The following is a 17,962-nucleotide window of genomic DNA, read 5'->3' as shown; positions in this document are numbered from 1 at the left end:
ACATGTACAATATACATTACCACATTATCTCAAATTGATTTGTATCTGCCTGAGCACACTGGCTTTTGCATGTTTTTGGAGAGATCTCCCTTGGTAACAGGATTGAGATTGGGTTTTCCTTTTCCTTACCTGCCCTGTCAACTTTTGAAAACAACCCATTTGTTCTGGCTCGATTTATTTGGGTGATATGAGAATGTCAGAAATCCTTTGTTGATGTTTCGATTGAAGTTCTTATCTGTAGCCGAAGCTTGTGTGTGTCTGTCCATTTAGATATCTTCTAAACATTTATCAGCCTTATAGTTGATGTATATGACTGGTTTTGTATGTTCCCTTTTGAAGTACAGACGTTCGGTTTTGACTTACCATTTAGCTATTTCTCTTTGGAAAAACTTCTTGTTAAATCGTATACAGTTACAGCTGGTTCTTCAGTTATCATGTATATTTTTTCAATTAAACATTTAGGCTATTTTTGTTTTACAGGTTAACATAATATGTTTGGGAGGTGACCTAACAGTCAAGATGAAGTTGCACTCCTTGAAGATTAAAGATGAGCTTCAAGGTCGTCTCTCTTCATACCCGCAGTATTTAGCTTGCTCTGTGCAGAAGAATGACGAATCATCTGCTTCCACTGGCCCATTTGATTCTCATGCAAGGGAGATGTCTATTGTTCTTCCTGAGGATGACGAAATTTTCAAGGATGCTTTGCCAGATTTTTTGTCTTTATCAGAAACAGGCATTTATTCACAAAATATGGATATAGCTCATTGTGGAATGATGGGGGACATCAATGACCCTGGGTTTGAGTCTTCTGAAGCATTTTCTCTTGAAAAAGATTTGGCCAAGGGAAAGGGCATTTCCGGTGAGATCTTTTATGAGGCAGAGGGTACTGATAATTCAGATTTTGTATCTGTTAACTTCTTGACAAGGAGTTCTGGCTCGCGTTATTATAATGGGGTAGATACACAGGTACCTAAGCCGAGCATCTTGCACTTCAAGTCCAGACCTAACGACATTAGTTTGCTACACTAATCTTTTCAATTTAAAATTTTCAGATGAGTATTCGCATGTCAAAACTAGAATTCTTTTGCAACAGACCTACCCTTGTTGCTTTAATTGATTTTGGCTTGGATTTAAGCTCTGTGAATTATGCGGTAAGTGGCAGTGACATAAGAAAAACTTCAGAGGATGAATCTTTGAAGAAGAAAGAGAAGACTGAAGATACTGGACATGTCAAAGGGTTGCTGGGTTACGGTAAAGGTCGTGTGGTATTTTTCTTAGGTATGAATGTTGACAGTGTTTCCGTGTATCTTAACAAGGAGGATGGTTCCCAGCTTGCCATGTTTGTACAAGAAAGTTTCCTGCTGGATATTAAGGTAATGCAAATCTTGTTATTGGTGACTTCCTTCAGCATTTCTTTATTCTGTTTTAATATTGTTAAACATGAATTCATTCTGTGAACTTCATAACTATTGATGATGAAATTTACTTATCAAAAAAAAAAAAAAAAAAAAAAAAAAAACTATTGATGATAATGTGGATGCAGCCCAACTGTATTTTTTTTTTGTCTCTATTCTTACGTTTTTTCTCCATTCCTTAATCAAAATTTCATTTGTAGTTTGGAGATATATATATTTAAGATCTCTGTTCTCAGCTATACCATATTCTTCTGACTTGAATAATTTTTTTTTGTTTTTGTTTTTGTTTTTTTAATAAAGGTCCACCCAAGTTCTCTTTCCATTGAAGGCACATTAGGAAATCTTAGACTCAGTGATATGTCTCTCGGAACAGATCACGGTTGGGGTTGGCTTTGTGATATACGTAATCCGGGGGTTGAATCTCTTATTAAGGTCCATTATCCTCTCTTTGATGTGCAACTGATGCATTGCAGGCTTCATTGGTTTTGTTGTTCTATATTTATATTATACTTCTTTTATTGTTGTCAGATAATTTTTCTTTCATTTTCTTTTCCAGTTCAAATTCAATTCTTATAGTGTTGAAGATGATGATTATGAAGGATATGATTACAGCTTGTGTGGCCGACTTTCTGCTGTTCGCATTGTTTTCCTCTATAGGTTTGTTCAGGAGGTACATTTCAAAACTACCGGTGATTATTTATGTTGAGTTAGCATGGTTTTGTTATCATTTACTTGTTCAGCAGTGTTAACCATTCTTAAAACTGTTTAATTGATAGACATTCAGGATTCTCATGGTTTCTAATTCATTTAAATTCTTAGCACAAATGTTTTCCTTAATTTTTTTTTTTTTTTTAATTTAAGATACTTGCTGTATTTAATACAAGAAAGTTTTATGGAGACATGCATGTTTTCTGCAGATAACAGCGTACTTTATGGAACTTGCTACCCCACATACTGAGGAAGCTATCAAACTTGTTGATAAAGTTGGAGACTTTGAGTGGTTGATTCAGAAATACGAGATTGATGGAGCTGCTTCTTTAAAGCTGGACCTTTCACTGGATACACCAATGATCATCATTCCGAGAAATTCAACGAGCAAAGAGTCTGTAGATCTTCTTTTTTTTTTTTTTTTTTTTTTTTTGGATAATTACAAAGAGTCTGTAGATCTCTGTACATTAGTTATGTAGTGCTGATTTGATAGACTTGTAGGTAGTACTTTTGATGTGACTGTTTGGAACCTTGGAATTTCAGAGGGAGGGGTATTAATTACAAGGTTAGAAAATGTCTCACATGAAAATTTTAATGAATACTTTAGGTTAGGTGAATTGGAGTGACATGGAAGTTTTTCTCTTAAGGACTGTGGTGTTGGTGGTGGTGACAATGGTATTGGTGAGATATGTGGTGGTGATGTTGCTGATAGGAATGGGGTGGTGATAAATTGGTGGTGGCTGTGGTGGCATTGCATTGGTAGTTTTGGTGATGTTGATGGCAGTGGCTAGAATATGAGGTGGCAGTGGTGGTAATAGATGGCAGCTGCTATGTTATGGGTGGTGGTGGTGTGGCTGCAGCAGCCATGAATGATGGGGTCAAGGTTGGAGTAGTGTTGTGATGTGGTGGGGTTGTTGTTGCATTGGTAATGGTGGTGGTGTTGGCTGCGAGATGGTGGGTGTTTGTTGTGTAGCATTGGTATTGGTAATGGTTAGTGGCTGTGATGGTGGTATTGACTGTGATAGCAGCATCAGCAGTGTTCTGGTGGTAGTGGCAATGTTGGTGGTGGTATAATAATGGTGGCCTTGGTCATGATGGCAGTGACAGGGTTGGCAACCAGTGCTTCCTTATGTGAATGATTTGGAAAGAGCCACCCCTCTTTTTCGTAGTTTTGATTGGTGGGATTTGTGCTTTCCATAGCCACCCCTCTTTCCGTGGTTTGATTTCTGCATCTGTTTGATTGCTTGTTTCATACTCAAATTCGTCCAAGATTTTGGAAGGTCCTTTCCTATTGACCCAACCATGAAATTCCCAAGTTCCTACACTCTTTTATCGAAATGCACTCTTATAGTTCTAATTTTGCTGAATGACTGTATACATAAACACAGTTCTTTTCTGAAAGATTATGCGTAATCACATTTAGTTTATTGAAGGAGCATGGTTTGTGAAATTGTTGTAAACTATTTTCTCACCATGCTCCTTAATTATTATTATTATTATTATTTTTTGAAATTTAAACTTAGGCCACAACTTGTAGTGGTACTAAACTTTTGTCGTATGGATTTATTTGGTTATGAAACCCCTTTTCTTTTCCTCTTTTCATACTTCTTTTTGTTCTTTTTTCCTTATTGGCTGATTTAATGATTTATCACCAAAAAAAAAAAAAAAAAAAAGATTTGTGGGCAAATACATCCCTGCTTTTCTTGCATTTTGAAGGGATATTAAGTTTTCTAAACTTAATGTGTTTGATGTTTAGTTGTTGAGTGTTATCTTTTGATATTTTGCAGTTTCATTCAACTTGATCTGGGCCAGCTTCAGGTGACAAATGAATTTAGTTGGCATGGCAGCCCAGAGAAAGATCCTTCGGCTGTCCATATTGATGTTTTACACGCTGAGGTAGATAATATATATATATATATTTCCTAAGTATTGCAATTCTAAAGTTACTCAACTACTGTTCACATGAGCATTATTGCAGATTATGGGGATCAACATGTCTGTAGGGATTGATGGGTTTGTAGGTAAACCTATGATTAGGGAAGGCCAAGGATTTGATGTTTATGTGCGCAGAAGTTTGAGAGACGTGTTTCGAAAAGTCCCAACATTTTCTCTAGAAGTGAAGGTAATATTTGTGCTTGAAATTCCAGTGACTATTCAATGTCTTGCTTCTCATCTGATTGTTTAAGCATCTTTAGTATTCCTTGTGGTGGGGGACTGTTGACATTATTATGGTATACTTTGATGTGTAATATCATGGGAACAAGGGTCAAGTCCTGTAGTTCCCAGGCATATATTGCATCTTGTGTATGCACTTGGTTTCTGTGAGCTTCTTTGCTTAAAGAAACTTTTTGGACTGAGCACTTGACTCCTATTTCTCTCCCCCCACCCCCACCCACCCCCCTCCTTCTTTTTGAGTTATTTATACTCCATTCTACACAGATTCTGGTCTCAATCTGTTATACTAGAGTAGAAGAATGTGTGCACAGATCTGTTGTTCCTTTGGTATCAATAGTTTCTTCAATGGACAAACACTACATGTTGTTCGACTGTTGTAGAAGAAAATTAATTTATCCCTAGTGGCCTGAGATATCTTTACAGCTCTAGATATATATTCCTTGACTCAGCTCAAGCTGGATCTTACTTGCATTTATGGTAATTAAAATATCTTTGGGTTGCTTGCCTAGATCTGTTGTTTTTATTAGTTGTAATGAGTTCAAACCTGTCCCTGTTCTTGATGTTGTATGCTTCTGGATTAAGTTTTGGTGTGATTAGTTCATAGTGAAGAGAATATTGAATCATGAATAGTTTCATGATTTTAGGGGTTAGCTGCCCTTGCAGGCCTTGCCTTGGTCCAGCGATGTGCTCAATTGGTGTCGTTTGTTTCCGATCTTAGTTTTATTTATGAGACTTACGATTTGTGTTGGAGTTTAGTTGACTTATTTATTGGGAAGGCTGTGTGTAAGGTCCTGGTGGTATTTCCTGACAAATGAATAATCTCTCACAAACATTCTGGTCCAGTTATATACCTGTGCATAAATATGATGATGTAGTGTATAATCTGTCACAAATTTGGGGTTTCCTTTAATTTATAGTGATCACTATGGTGAAAGCTAGGTGTAACCTTTTATTATCCTATTTCAACGTTTCAGATTCCAAAATTTACTTTGATGTTGCTGATTTGATCTGATTTCATTTCTGAAAGTATTTTTTCTGTATGGCCTGAATAATTGTATCAAAGATCAAATCTTTTAATTTTAAAATCTAGGGTCTTTATATAATGCATTTGATTATAGATTTATGTCTTTTTGTTTGTTCAAATATTATGTTCTTTAAATGGCTCCCTAAATGATTAAATATGAAACTTTCATATTTTTTATGCATATTATAAGTTTATTAGCTTTTCATGGTCTCATATATATACAACATTAATCATCAAATATATATATATATATATATATATATATATATATATATATATATTGGAGGTTACTTGATACTTAATGGGTGATCTTTTGAGCAGGTGGGTTTATTGCATGGTGTGATGTCTGACAAAGAATACAAAGTTATTCTGGATTGTGGATACATGAACTTATGTGAGGAACCTAGGCTTCCTCCAAGTTTTCGAGGCTGCAAATCTGGTTCGAAAGATACAATGAAGATGCTGGTTGACAAGGTCAACATGAACAGTCAAATGCTACTCTCACGTACGGTTACCATAGTGGCGGTTATAGTCGACCATGCCTTGTTAGAGTTGTGTAACGGCATTGAGGAGGAGTCACCCTTAGCTCGTATTGCAGTGAGTAATTATGTTGATATGCATCCATATATATATATATATATATATATATATATATATATATATATATACACGTGCATTCATTATACATGCATCCATACAGATATGTGTGTGTGTGTTTATATATAGCTGTGCTTTGTACTGTTTGTTTTCGCTTAATGTTGGCTGCTATGTACTTACCTGTAATGTTTGTTTGGTTTTCCAGGTAGAAGGTCTTTGGGTGTCATATCGGATGACGTCGTTTTCTGAAACAGACCTCTATGTGACCATTCCTAAATTTTCCATTCTAGATATTCGCCCTGATATAAAACCTGAGATGCGCCTGATGCTTGGCTCATCTACGGATGCTTCCAAACAAGCTTCTCCTGGAAGTTTCCCGTTTTTCTCAAATAAGGGAAGCTTTGGGAGAACAAACTCAGAAGCCGTTGTTGACATTGATGTGCCAATTTCAACAATGTTCTTGATGGACTATAGATGGCGAGTGTCATCCCAGTCATTTGTGGTTCGGGTTCAGCAGCCTCGAGTTCTTGTCGTACCTGATTTCCTTCTTGCTGTGGGTGAGTTTTTTGTTCCAGCTTTGGGAACAATAACTGGAAGGGATGAAACAATGGATCCTACAAATGATCCCATAAGTAGTAAAAATAGCATTGTACTCTCTGAATCCATTTACAAACAGAGTGAAGATGTGGTGCATCTGTCCCCAAGTAGGCAATTAGTTGCAGATTCTCTTGGCATTGATGAATATATATATGATGGTTGCGGAAAGATTATCTGTTTAAGCGAAAAAACAGATGTAAAGGAATTCCAGTCATTCAGATACCGACCAATTATAATTATTGGGCGTGGTAAGAGGTTGCGGTTTGTTAATGTCAAAATTGAGGTACAGACAATTTCTACTTATATATGGTTATTTTTTTTTTTATATTACTTGCTTGTGTGTTTCATATTTTTATCAGTGGAGTCAAAGTATGCCTTAGATTTGGTTGCTAGTTGGAGTCCTCTAAAACAGATGAGCTGAAGGAAAACTTATGTTTAGAAAGAAGGCCCAAAAATTTCATTGGAAGGAAAAGTAAAAAAGTAAAAGTGAATAAGGAGCTACTAAACATCATTTTGAACTGAGTATGAAAAAAAAAAACATAAAAAGTTCCATAAGTATGGATGTCTGCTTTGTCTGCATGTCAGCATTGTTAAGTTTCAATACATCTCGATGATAATGGTAATCCCAAATAATTCTGAACCGTATATGAATGGGAAACCTATACCAATTTTTTGGCTGTTGACCTTGTTTAGTTATTATCTCTCTAAGTACGTATTGTATAAGGATCCTCTCTTTTATTCATGGAACTGTGATTAAGCTGATGATGTACGGTTCTTGTTATTGCTGAATCCTGGACATTTGGTTTGCAATGTGTAAAATCCTGGACATCCTGTAACTTTTTTTTTTGATAAGTAATGATGATATAAAAAGAGCGCAGAGGGGCGCAACTCATATACACGGGAAGTATAACAAGAGAGCGCCTAAGAGGGAGAGAAATGAAAAAGGAAGTTAGAAAAGCTAATAACTAACGGAGCTAGCCAGGCGGCCGTCCAAGAGTACAGAGTGAAAAAAAAGAAATGAATAAGTTCCTCTAAAGACCTAGAGGAGTTCTCAAAACATCTAGCATTTCTTTCGCTCCATACACACCACATAAGACAGAGAGGGATCATCTTCCTTAAACATATATAGGGTTAACTTTACAAAGGCTCTCTGAACTTCCACACGTTTTGGGAAGACCCGCTAAAGTTCAAAAACTCTTAATTTCACCTCTCGAACATCTAATTTGATGCAATCTACCCCATTCATTAGGATTTGACATTAAATCCTAACGGAGGCTATAAAAATACCAAAATACCCTCTACTTTTATTTTTATTTATTTTTTATAATTTTTAATGTGAAATTAAGGGTAAATTTAAAATTTTATAAAAGTTTTAGGGGTATAAAGGTCATTTCATAAATCTTAATGCTTGTTTAATGCCATACCCTAATGGATGTGGTAGATTGTATCTAATTAGAAGTTCGAGAGGTGAAATTGAAAGTTTTTGAACTTTGGGGGGTTTTCTCAAAACGCGTAGAAGTTCAGGGAGCCTTTGTGAAAATTTCCCCTATATATATATATACACACACACACACACACACACACACACACACACACATATATGTATATATGTATGAATGTATGTATGATATTTGTATGTCTATTGTGTTATATGCTAAAGTGTGTAATATTAATTTCTATTGGCATCCAGCTAAGTATATGAGTTCAGTTTTGCTGAAGAGTACTCATTATGCTTTACCATCATATTAAACTGGCTTGTCAGAAGATTTGGAAGGATTGTTGTTGTAACATTTCTGTTGGATTAGCTCAATGTTCCACAGTTTAATTGATTTGTTCATTGATCCGCCAGAATGGTTCTCTTTTGAGGAAGTATGCATACTTGAGTAATGATAGCAGCTACTCAGTCTCATTAGAGGATGGTGTTGATGTTACATTGCTGGACAAGTCTTCATCTAATGATGACAAAAAGAGTATACACTACATGCATGAATCATCAGACACCTCAAATATCTGTTTGAATTCTCAAAATGATTTAAAAAGGATGCAGAGTTTCACATTTGAAACCCAGGTGAGTAATCTTTCTATTCCAGATCTATTACAAATAAAATTTTCTTTCTACCCGTTTTCTTTTTCGGTTTTACTCTGAACTGTTGTGTGTTTAATATTTGGTTTAATTTGCAACATTGTGTTCCCACTCTTTATGTATACATAAAAAGTTAGTTGTTCAATTGCTTTTATGTCCATCTTTGGTAGCTTTTTGTTCACCATATGTTTTATTTGCTTCCAGCCATAACTTTACCATTAAACTTTGGACTTTTATCCTTTAAAATTTTTATGCTACATCCCCTTTCTTTGGGATTGCTCCTCTGAGATTTGTGACGTTCTTCGTAGGTTCTACGAAGGTGCCTCTTGCCCTTGCATCTAAAGCCATAGTTTTCAGTAAAGATGATGTATTGAAATCCTTTTTTTTTCTTTTTTGGGATAAGTAATTCAATCTCATTAGAAAGTGGAGAGGGATGCAACCTTAGTACATAGGAAGTACACAAGAGAGACCCCTATTAGGGAGAAAAAGAAGAAAAAAGGCAAAAAAAATCAGAAAAACTAGAAAATTGCGGACTATTTTACACCTCTATCCATTTATAGAGGGATTTGGAATAAAGTTCTTTAGCTCTTCCACCGAAATCTCGCAATTTGCAAAGGCCCTTTTGTTCTGCTCTCTTTAAAGGCACCGCATTAAGCACAAAGGTGCCATCCTCCAAACTTCTAAGATGTTACGGCTTACCGATTGACCTCGCCAACTTGCAAACAACTTTATTACCCTTCTAGGCATGACCAATTCTACGCCAAAACCTCGGAAAATCGAGAACCATAATTCTATTGCCACTTCATAGTGAAGAAGCAGATGATTTATGGACTCCCCACTCTTCTTGCACATATGATTATGAAGTTCCTATGACTCAGGTTATCTTTTGATAAGTTTTTTTTTTTTGATAAGTATGACTCAGGTTATCTAAGGTCAAGATCTTTCCTAGTGCCTTGCCCACACAAAGAACGCCACTCTCAAAGGAGTATTAACTCTCCAAATACTCTTCCATGGAAATGGGGACCTAGTAGGAATGACCACCACATGATAAAAGAACCTTACTTCAAACTTCCACATTTTGGAGAGGATCCAAATATTTCATCTTGCCTTTTCTCAATTTGATAGAGTACAAAAGAACAATGAAGGAAGTGACAAAGTCCACCTCCCAATCATGCATTGGTTTGGTAAAAGATATATTCCACTAAAGATTTGGCATCACATGATAAAAGGACCTTACTTTGAACTTCCACATTTTGGAGGGGATCCAATAAACTTTATCGTGCCTTTTCTCAAACTGATAAGAGTACAAAAGATCAAAGAAAGAAGTGGCAAAGTCCACCTCTCAATCATGCACTAGTTTGGTAAAAGATATAATTCATGAAAGATTTATATTAATGAACTGCATATGATCCGCCATCCACACCTCCTTATATCACGCAATATTAAACAATTTTGGAAATTATACCATTAGGGACTGGTCCCCACACCACAAATCATGCCAAAACGTGATCTTAGACCGATCTCCAACCTAATGTAGCGTAGGTGTAGTGGATCACAAAAACCTTTTTTTTTTTGATAAGTAATGATGATATAAAAGAGCGCAAAGGGGCGCAACCCATATACACGGGAAGTATAAACAGAGAGCGCCTAGGAGGGAGAGAAATGAAAAAGAAAATCAGAGAAACTAATCACTAAAGGAGCTAACCAAGCGGCCGTCCAAGAGTAATGAGTACAGAAGAAGAAATGAGTCAATTCCTCTATGGTCCTAGTGGAATTTTCAAAACATCTAGCATTTCTTTCATTCCAAATACTCCACATAAGACACAGAGGGATTATCTTCCAAACAACCGCGCTTCGAGAACGACCTCTCGACCACCAACTAGCAAAAAAGGCCCTCACCCGGCAAGGCATGACCCAGTGCAACCCGAACCGCTGAAAAATCGTCTGCCAAAGAGCACTTGCAAGCTCACAGTGGAGAAGAAGATGATCGGTTGACTCTCCGGTCTTCTTGCACATACAACACCACTCCACAACCACTATGTTCCTCTTACGCAGCATATCATGAGTCAAAATTTTGCCTAAGGCCGCTGTCCAACCGAAAAAAGCCACCCGCTGGGGCGCCTTAGTACGCCATATGCTCTTCCAAGGAAACTCCTCTTGATTAGAAATGGCCAGGGCCTTATAGAACGATTTAACCTCAAACTTGCCCCTCTTGGACGGAGCCCAGCAAATACGATCTATGCTGCCTACGGAAACCTTGCAAGAATACAACCGATCAAAAAAAGGAGAAACCAAATCCATCTCCCAATCTTGTACTGATCGTATGAAAATGACATTCCACTCAACAACCCCATTCCTTCCAATAAAATTATCCTTCACCCAAGCTTCTTTGTGTCTGGCGATACTGTATAAGGATGGAAAAGCTTGCTTCAAGGAATTGTCCCCACACCAAATATCATGCCAAAATCGGACTTTCGAACCCTCCCCCACCTCAAACCGAGTATTTTTGGCAAAGAAATTCCACCCTTTCCGAATATGCTTCCATAGCCCCACGCCATGAGAGCCCGAAACCTCCTTCGTGCACCACCCACCTTCTTGGTCTTCATACTTAGCTTTGATCAACTTACACCAAAGCGCCTCGTTCTCATTTGCATATCTCCAAAGCCATTTCCCCAAAAGAGCTTGGTTAAACTGATGCATCTTCCGAATGCCAAGACCACCATAACGAATAGGGGTACAAACTTGGTCCCAACTTACTAGATGCAACTTGGGCTCATCCCCCATTCCTCCCCACAAGAAATCTCTCTGGACTTTCTCAATCCTTTTAGCTACACTAGCAGGAATCGGAAATAGAGATAAAAAGTAAGTCGGAAGGTTAGCCAAAGTGCTCTTAATGAGGGTTAAGCGACCTCCTTTAGAAAGGTACATTCTCTTCCAACCTGCCATCTGACGCTCCATCTTTTCGATCACTTCATTCCACATAACCGTATCCTTATAAGACGCCCCAAGAGGGAGGCCCAAATACTTCATAGGCAAATCGGCAACACTACACCCAAGAATGTTAGCTAAGCCCCCAATATTCTCCACCTCACCAATAGCCACAATCTTTGACTTTCCAAGATTCATTCTCAAACCCGAAACAGCTTCAAAACATAAGAGAATGAGACGAACATACCGGATTTGCTCGATAGAATCTTCACAAAAAATCAAAGTATCATCTGCAAATAAGGAGTGAGAAATCATCAACTCCGACAAGACCCTATTTCCCACCGAAAAACCAGTCAAAAGACCTTGGTCAACCGTCGCATTCACCATCTTACTCAAAGCCTCCATAACAAGCACAAACAATAACGGTGAGAGAGGATCCCCTTGCCTGATTCCCCTCGAACTGTTAAAGAACCCTTCCGGAGAACCATTCACAAGAATGGAGAATCTTACCGTCTTAATACACCATTCTATCCAAGCCCTCCACCTCTCGCCAAAACCACATCTATGCAGCAAATACAAAACAAAGTCCCAATTTACATGGTCATAGGCCTTTTCCAAATCCAATTCACAAAAACCTCAATACTAGACTAACAATTCTGCCCAAAACCAAGAACAAATAGGATAGATTGAAACCACTCTTTGAGTGTTTCTTATTGAAAACCAATGAATAATAGAAAAGGCTGTAGCTTTATCTATTATTCATTGGTGGTAGGCTAACGATGTTAAACACTACCCACTCATTAGCACTCATTAGGCTAACGATGATTAAAAGCACTCTTTCTAACCTACCCACGTATTATTTATCTCTATTCCAGATTCCAGTAGGAGTGGCGAAGCGTATTGAAAAAATACAAAGATATTTCTTGTGAGGAGGTGTCGATGATGAATTCAAGTTTCATTTGGTAAACTAGTCCAAGGTTTGCATGCTGATGGAGGTGGGGGGATTAGGGGTAAGGAATTTGATTCAGTTTAATCGAGCTTTGTTAGGTAAATGGTTGTGGAGGTTTGCCAATGATGGAGATGCTTGGTGGAGGTTAAATATGATACGATGAGGGGTGGTTGGTGCTCCAAGGAAGTAGGGGGATCCTATGGGGTGGGAGTGTGGAAATGTATTTGGAGGGGGTGGGATAATTTTAAGCAGCATGTGCGGTTTGAGGTAGGAGATGGTTCTAGAGTGTTGTTTTTTTTTTTTTTTTTTTTGATAGGTAATATTAATTCATATATAAGCGCAAAGGGGCGCCACCCATGTACACAAGTAGTATACAATAGCTTTTAAGCTGAGAATAAAACACATAAATCTAAAAATTCCGCAAGCATTGAAGCTTGCGACGAATGCCACATTACCCTCCATGAGTAAAGTGTTTGGAGCACCATTTTCTTCAACTCGATGAGTCAAGTTCACTGTCCTCAAAACTCCGTGCATTCCTTTCTCTCCATAGACACCACATTACACACAAATGAACCATCTCAAAATTTGCAGAACTATACGATTACCCCTTTGTCCCTTCCAACTTTCCAAACATTCCTTCATCCTACCCAGCATCACCCACGTAACACCAAATAGCTGAAGAACCATGCTCCATACCTCAATAGCAACTTCACATGCAATAATAAATGATCAGTTGATTCTCCATTGTGCTTACACATACAACACCACTCCGTCACTATAATTTTCTTCTTACGTAAATTGTCCAATGTTAATATTTTCCCCAACACCGCCGTCTACACAAAAAAAGCCACTCTTGGAGGAGCTTTACTCTTCCAAATACTCTTCGAAGGACCAACAGTCGGTGCCGGATTAACTAATACTTGATAGAATGACTTGACTTCAAAATTCTTCCTATTCGAGGGGATCCAACAAATTTTATCCGCATCACCATGCCTAATCTATTGAGAATACAGTAACTCAAAAAATCGCATAACCACTTCCATTTCCCAATCATGAACAGGTCGAATAAACATAACATTCCAATGAATAACACCATGTGCTATATCCATATTCTACTCCACCCATTCCTCCTTTGCGCATGCTATACTGAACAAGGCTTGAAAAAGAATCTTCAATGGTAACTCCCCACACCAAACATCATGCCAAAACAATACTTTTGAACCATCTCCTACCTCAAACCGCACAAGCTGCTTAAAATTATCCCACCTCCTCTGAATACATTTCCACACTCCCACCCTATAGGGTTCCCCTACTTCCTTGGAGCACCAACCACCCCTCATTGTATCATATTTAACCTCCACCAATTTCCTCCACCAAGCATCTTCCTCATTGGCAAACCTCCGCAACCATTTACCTAACAAAGCTCGATTGAACTGAATCAAATTCCTTACCCCTAATCCCCCCACCTCCATCGGCATGTGAACCTTGGACTAGTTTACCAAATGAAACTTGAATTTGTCACCGACACCTCCCCACAAGAAATCTCTTTGTATTTTTTCTATACGCTTCGCCACTCCCACTGGAATCTAGAGATAAATAATACGTGGGTAGGTTAGAAAGAGTGCTTTTAATCATCATTAGCCTACCATCCTTGGATAAATACATTTGCTTCCACCCTGCCAACTTAATCTCCATCTTCTCAATGACATTATTCCATATAAGATGGATCTTTATAATGAGCACCCAACGGTAAACCCAAGTACGTAAACGGCACCGAACCCACTCCACACCCAAATATTCTTGGCAAACCTTCCACATCTCCCACCTCACCTATAGAGACAATATCAGACTTTGATAGATTTATTTTCAATCCTGAAACCGTACTTGTTTTGGCATGATGTTTGGTGTGGGGAGTTACCATTGAAGATTCCTTTTCTAGCCTTGTTCAATATAGCATGCTCAAAGGAGGCGTGGGTGGAGGAAAATATGAATATAGCACATGGTGTTATTCATTGGAATTTTATGTTTATTCGACCTGTTCATGATTGGGAAATGGAAGCGGTTTCGCGATTTTTCGAGTTACTGTATTCCCAACAGATGAGGCATGGTGGTGTGGATAGAATTTGTTAGATCCCCTCGAAGAGGAAGAATTTTGAAGTCAAGTCATACTATCAGGTAATGGTTAATCAGGCATCGATTGTTGGTCCTTGGAAGAGTGTTTGGAAGAGTAAAGCTCGTCCGAGAGTGGCTTTTTTTGTGTGGACGGCAGTGTTGGAGAAAATATTGACATTGGACAATTTATTTAAGAAGAACATTATAGTGATGGAGTGGTGTTGTATGTGTAAGCACAGTAGAGAATCAATTGATCATTTATTATTGCATTGTGAGGTTGCTATTGAGGTATGGAGCATGGTTTTTCAGCTGTTTGGAGTTACGTGAGTGATGCCGGGTAGGATAAAGGAATGTTTGGGAAGTTGGAGGGGACAAAGGGGTAATCGGACAATTCTGCAAATTTGAAGAATGGTTCCTTTTTGTGTAATGTGGTGTCTATGGAGAGTAAGGAATGCATGGAGTTTTGAGGATTGTGAACTTGGACTCATCAAGTTGAAGAAAATGGTGCTCCAAACATTGTACTCGTGGAGAGTAATGTGGCATTCATCGCACGCTTCAACGCTTGTTGAATTTTTATATTTATGTGCTTTATTCTCAGCTTAAAAGCTATTGTACTTTGGCTTTATTGTATACTACCTATATACATGGGTTGTGTCCCTTTGCGCTTATATATGAATTGATATTACCTATGATTATAACAAGTATTTATAGTATCTAAATTACTAACCCTACTAAAACATTGAAATTAAGTCCATTCTATTGAACTGCTGTGATCGCATATGGACGGGGACACTTACTTGTCCTAACGTGATCTTGTCTTAACTCATTGCTAACGGGATAGCTGACATGTTTCTTGGGGCTTCTTTAAAATTGGGCTTGTCAGGACTAATTTTGACGAGCCTTGCTGATGAGCCTCTCGAGTATCCTTTATGTGTTTTTCAAGTGACCTCATTGGGATGCCAAGCTAACGAATCTCTCAGATCTCCAGTTGAGTAGCTCCTCCCGAACACCTTCCTCATGCCGTAGTGAATGAGGCTCTCGGATCTCATTCCCAAAGCCTTCCTAACAATCTCATTCGGATGTGATTTGGACCTCATCTGGACACCCACATCTTCTCCATATTTCTTCATAAAATCAAACGCAGTCTGGCCTGCATCTCCATCTCATATCTTATCAAACTCGAAAAAACTTCTCACCCCCTCATATTTCCACACTCCTACTCCGAAGGTCCCGACTACCTCCTTGAAACACCAACCTTCCCTTGTGCTATCATATTTGATTTTGGTTTCCACTAAAAAGTGGAGCAATGGAATAGAACCTCAACTAAAAAGGTAAACTATGAAACTAAACTAAATAAATTGGTGCTGGAGGAAATAATGGGAAACACTAGGGTTTCAGAGATCCACCTAGCATTAGCGAGATGCTTCGAAGATGCGTCGAGGAATCTAGAGGACCTTATTCTTTTCTTTTTGTACACCTTATTCACTTGGACTTCAGGCTGGCTTGCTCCTTTAGTGATCAACTTTTCTGATTTTCTCCTTATGTTCTCTTCTTCTTTCTCCCCTACTTAGTCGCTCTCTTGTATACTTCCTGTGTACTTGGGTTGCGCCCCTCTGCGCTCTTTTAATGCATTATTACTTATAAAAAAAAAAGAGATCCACCTAGCATTATATTACGTATTCCTGAGACATAATTATAACTCAATTAGGTAGAAATTCAATTCTCCTAATCGGAAGATAAAACAATAAAGCACTCTTAAAATTAAAATAAATTGAATATGGTTTAATTAAGAATTTGATTTTGATAACATGACACAATAAATTACACATTTATTATAAATTCGAATCATATCAAATCAAATAGAATAAGCATTTGATATAAACGAAAATAATAACAAATCAAAATAAATTTTCTCTCTTGAAACTACTTTCAAATTAAAATTATCCCTGGCATTCTTTTATTAAACTATGAAGAACAACAAATTTTTTTTGATAAGTAAAAAGATGTATTAGACAAGAGCGCAGAGGGGCGCAACGCTAGTACTCAGGGAGTATACAAGAGAGCGACTAAGATGAAGAAAAAGAAGAAGAGAACATAAAAAGAAAGTCAAGGAAACTGATCACTAAAGGCGCTAGCCAGCCAGCAGTCCAAGTGAAAAGGGTGTACAAGAAAAATTGGACAAGGTCCTCAAAATTCCTAGACGAGCCCTCGAAACATCAAGCATTTCTCTCACTCCAGAGGCACCACATAAGGCAAAGACGAACCATCTTCCACACATAAACACTACGAGATTTGCCACCCGCCCACCAAGAAGCATACAATTCCCTGACACAACCAGGCATCACCCAACACAAACCAAACCGAGAGAAAACAGCATTCCACAAGATACACGCAACCCCACAATGAAGAAAGAGATGATCAACTGACTCCCCATCCGATTTACACATGCAACAACGATTTACCACAACAATACCTCTCTTCCGAACATTATCCAAAGTTAGAGTCTTCCCAAGCACAGCTGTACAAGCAAAAAAAGCCACTCTTGAAGGAACCTTAGTGCGCCATATACTTTTCCATGGAAAAGGGATGGGATTTGTAGAAGCAAGGATCCTGTAATAAGATCTTACCTCAAATTTTCCTTTACAAGATGAGATCCACCACATCCTATCCTCCCCTACCCCACTCATCAAATGCGAATACAAGAGCGTGTAAAAAGAGGCAAAGACCTCCACTTCCCAATCATGAACCCTACGAATGAAGGACACGCTCCATTGCACAGAGCCATTTAGACACTCCCTGTTATCCGCAATAGACGCATCCTTATTGGTGGCAATATTGAAGAGTCCAGGAAAAGCATCCTTGAGAGACAAGTCACTGCACCAGATATCCTCCCAAAACCTGATATTGGACCCAAGACCAGGGACGAATCTAATGTGACCTTGGAACGACCTCCACCCCTTGCAAATGTGCTTCCATAACCCCACCCCTTGTGGACCACTGGGATCCCTAGAACGCCAATCAGCCCAAACTGCACCATACTTAGCGACCAGGATCTTCCTCCACCAAGCCTCTTTCTCATGAGCAAATCTCCGCAACCATTTCCCCAACAAAGCTTTATTCATCACACGCAAATTCCGGATCCCTAAACCTCCATCAAAGATCGAAGAACAAACCTTGTTCCAACTGACCAGATGGAACTTAAACTCATCATTAATCCCACCCCATAAGAAACCACGTTGGGTCTTCTCCATACGCTTCGCCACAGATGCAGGGATAGGAAACAGAGACAAAAAATAAGTGGGAAGATTGGATAGGGTGCTTTTGATGAGAGTAATCCTCCCTCCCTTAGACAAATACAAGCGTTTCCACGGGGC

The 17,962-nt window shown here is 38.4% G+C and overlaps 1 protein-coding gene across 2 annotated transcripts in view; it reads left to right on the top strand.

Moving 5' to 3' along the window:
• Positions 1-17,962, top strand: part of LOC132176414 (calcium-dependent lipid-binding family protein) — a 97,838-nt gene that overhangs the window by 36,627 nt on the left and 43,249 nt on the right. For both annotated transcript variants that reach the window (XM_088513857.1, XM_088513856.1), the window contains exons 26-35: positions 481-966; positions 1,053-1,373; positions 1,716-1,847; positions 1,972-2,085; positions 2,333-2,517; positions 3,911-4,019; positions 4,102-4,245; positions 5,644-5,919; positions 6,125-6,799; positions 8,366-8,584. In XM_088513857.1, the coding sequence (XP_088369983.1) occupies positions 481-966; positions 1,053-1,373; positions 1,716-1,847; positions 1,972-2,085; positions 2,333-2,517; positions 3,911-4,019; positions 4,102-4,245; positions 5,644-5,919; positions 6,125-6,799; positions 8,366-8,584 (2,661 nt within the window). The remainder of the gene's footprint in view (positions 1-480; positions 967-1,052; positions 1,374-1,715; positions 1,848-1,971; positions 2,086-2,332; positions 2,518-3,910; positions 4,020-4,101; positions 4,246-5,643; positions 5,920-6,124; positions 6,800-8,365; positions 8,585-17,962) is intronic.

This window comes from Corylus avellana, chromosome 2, assembly GCF_965113065.1.
Source record: "Corylus avellana chromosome 2, dhCorAvel1.hap1.2, whole genome shotgun sequence".
NCBI classification, from domain to species: Eukaryota; Viridiplantae; Streptophyta; class Magnoliopsida; order Fagales; family Betulaceae; genus Corylus; species Corylus avellana.
The sequence above is the reverse complement of the archived record's forward strand: the minus strand, read 5'-3'. Positions and strand labels throughout refer to the sequence as shown.